General features: G+C 33.9%; 1 protein-coding gene across 1 annotated transcript; it reads left to right on the top strand.

Moving 5' to 3' along the window:
* The first annotated feature begins 21 nt into the window (after nucleotides 1-21).
* On the top strand, nucleotides 22-432 carry LOC128549967 (uncharacterized). Its single transcript, XM_053527768.1, has one exon. The coding sequence runs from the start codon at nucleotides 22-24 to the stop codon at nucleotides 430-432; it is 411 nt and encodes a 136-aa protein (XP_053383743.1).
* Nucleotides 433-2,851: the final 2,419 nt, after the last annotated feature.

Genomic DNA, 2,851 nt, shown 5'->3' on the forward strand with positions numbered 1-2,851 from the left:
ATATATTTGCAGTCGCAGTCAATGAGAAATAATCTCGTGTTTACAAATATTCCTGAGGCCCCTACGGGAACTACGGAGGACTGCGAAAAAGTTTTGAAAGGATTTCTGGTTGAAAAAATGAAAATCGCCCAAGATCTTGTGACTCAAATTCAGTTTGATAGAGTACATCGAATTGGTCCAAAGCGTGGAGACCTGCGTTGTCGTAACATAATTGCATTAAAGTTTACATTATACAAGGAAAAGGAATATGTTAGAAAACAGTGGAAATCGCTATCTGGTACCCGACATCAGGTATACGAGCAGTTCCCAAAGAAAATTGTCGAGAAACGTAGGCAGCTGGTGCCAAAAATGAAAGCGGCGAGAAGGGACGGCAAACAAGCGTGGATAGTGTATGACAAACTGTTTATTGACGGAAAGCAAGTTGAGGACTAGGATTACGCAGGGGGTGAGCTCAGTATTTTATCATGGAACGTAAATGGTTTGAGTAGTGACAAAAGAGAAAATTCTGATTTTGTTGACATTCTCTCACAGCATGACATTATTTTTCTTTATGAAACCTGGTCATCCAGAAATAGTAACATTGAACTGGCTGGATATATAGGACACAATTTCTTTAGGAAATTTCAACACCGTAGAGCAAGACGACATAGTGGAGGTGTAGCACTTTATTACAGAGATACTATTTCTGATGGCATTGAGGTGGTTAAGAACCGCCATGATACGCTGATTTGGATTAAACTGAAGAAAACATTTTTTCAATTTTGAGAGAGATGTCTTTGTTTGTGGTGTTTATCTCTGGGGAGAGGATTCCCCTGTTTATAACACGGTTAATGTTGACTTATTTGAATGTATTGAAAATGATGTTAGTTTTTTTGAAAATTTAGGTTCAGTATATCTAGTAGGGGACTTCAATAGCAGAGTCGGTCAAAAGAGAGATTTTGTTAGCTTTGATAGCGTAAATAATGTCACAGACGATCCAGACTATGTTCCCGATAACCCTATTGACCGGGCCTCACTAGATACGTCATATAATGGATTTGGTCTGAGGTTAATTGACCTTTGTAAATCATGTAACCTACGCATAGTTAACGGTAGATTGAGTAATGATTTTAATACCGGATCATATACTTTTGTGTCACAGCAAGGAGCGTCTGTGATAGATTACCTATTAACATAAGAGTGTAATTTTTCTAGTATAGAGAAATTTACTGTAAATTCTATTAACGAGTGGAGTGATCACTCGTCTATTACTTTTACATTGAAGTGTAAAAATACCACACCTTTTTTGAATGAAAAGACGAAAATTAATTTTACATGGAAAAATGAGCTCAGACATCGTTTTCGTTCTGGCTTGATTGCCAAATTATCTGACCTTAATAGGCTTACGAACGATATAGATAGGTCAAGTCGCTCGGCCGTGAACACAGTATTGAATGAATTTACAGTATTAATAAGAGATGTTGCTGACCCATTGTTTTCAAAAGAGTTTAAACATAAAAAACATGTTGCATCTGCAGATAGTACTGGTTCTAGTAAAGCAGACTGGTTTGATTTAGAATGTAAAATATCTAGAAACAAATATTTGGATGCTTTACGCGCTTTTAATATTTGTAAAAATGATATCAGCAGACGATATTTTTGTACATGTAAACAAGAGTACAAGCAACTTGTGCGTAAAAAGAAACATAGGTTTTTACAAAAGAAAATGTCTGAAATAGAAAAACTAAGATTTTGTAGGCCTAAACAGTTTTGGAGTTATTTTAAGAATAATAAGAAGAACAACAAAAATAGTGATAGTATATCAGTTGATGATTTTTATAAATACTTCTCGGACTTTAGCAATAATGTGTTTACATGTAATAACGATGAATCAGAGAGGTTCTGTAATAATCACGATTTTAATAATTGTGAATCTCCTTTTGAAGAATTAAACGTACCTATTACAGTCGATGAGATTATACTTGCAACCAAAACATTAAAACATGGTAAAGCAACAGGATCTGATTTTTTATTGAACGAATATTTTTCTGAAAGTATTGATATTATAGGTTGTCATTTATGTGATATATTCAATGCAATTTTAGACTCGGGTTATTTCCCAGACAAATGGACCGAAGGGGTAATTGTGCCTGTGCATAAAAAGGGAGACCCTCGGGTGGTTCAGAATTACAGAGGTATTACTCTTGTAAGCTGTCTTTCTAAACTATTTACAACAATATTAAATAAGCGTATTGTAGAATTTTGTGAAACAAATAATATAATTTCTGATGCTCAGTTTGGATTTAGAAAAAATAGGTCAACTGTAGATGCCATTTTTATTCTTCACTCTATCATACAGAATTATTTAAGTAATAACAGACGTCTGTATGTGGCTTTTATCGACCTAAAGTCTTGTTTTGACAGCATAAGTAGAAATTCGTTGTGGCTAAAAATGTACAAAAGTGGAATACAAGGAAAACATTTAAGAATCGTAAAAGACATGTATGAAAAGGTAAAATCTTGCGTCAAATGTTGTAATACATATTCTGATTTTTTCAATTATGCTGTTGGTTTACGGCAAGGGGAGGTAATTTCGCCGATACTTTTTTCACTGTTTGTTGAAGATTTAGAAATATATTTACAAAGTAATGAAGAATCAGGATTGCTTATAGATGATATTGTATTAATATTATTATTATTTGCTGATGACATGGCCATTCTTGGCAAATCTATCGAAGATCTACAAAATAGTTTGAATTTATTATGTACTTACTGTAAATGTTGGGGTCTGGAGGTGAATACACAAAAAAACAAAAGTAATGGTTTTTAGAAAAAAAGGTAGAACAATGGCTGATGAAAAGTGGACTTATGA

This window comes from Mercenaria mercenaria, chromosome 17, assembly GCF_021730395.1.
Source record: "Mercenaria mercenaria strain notata chromosome 17, MADL_Memer_1, whole genome shotgun sequence".
In the NCBI taxonomy this organism is placed as follows: domain Eukaryota; kingdom Metazoa; phylum Mollusca; class Bivalvia; order Venerida; family Veneridae; genus Mercenaria; species Mercenaria mercenaria.

Bases quoted from the DNA above. Each gene is read 5' to 3' on its own strand.
- LOC128549967 (XM_053527768.1), top strand. From the start codon at position 22: ATGAGAAATAATCTCGTGTTTACAAATATTCCTGAGGCCCCTACGGGA.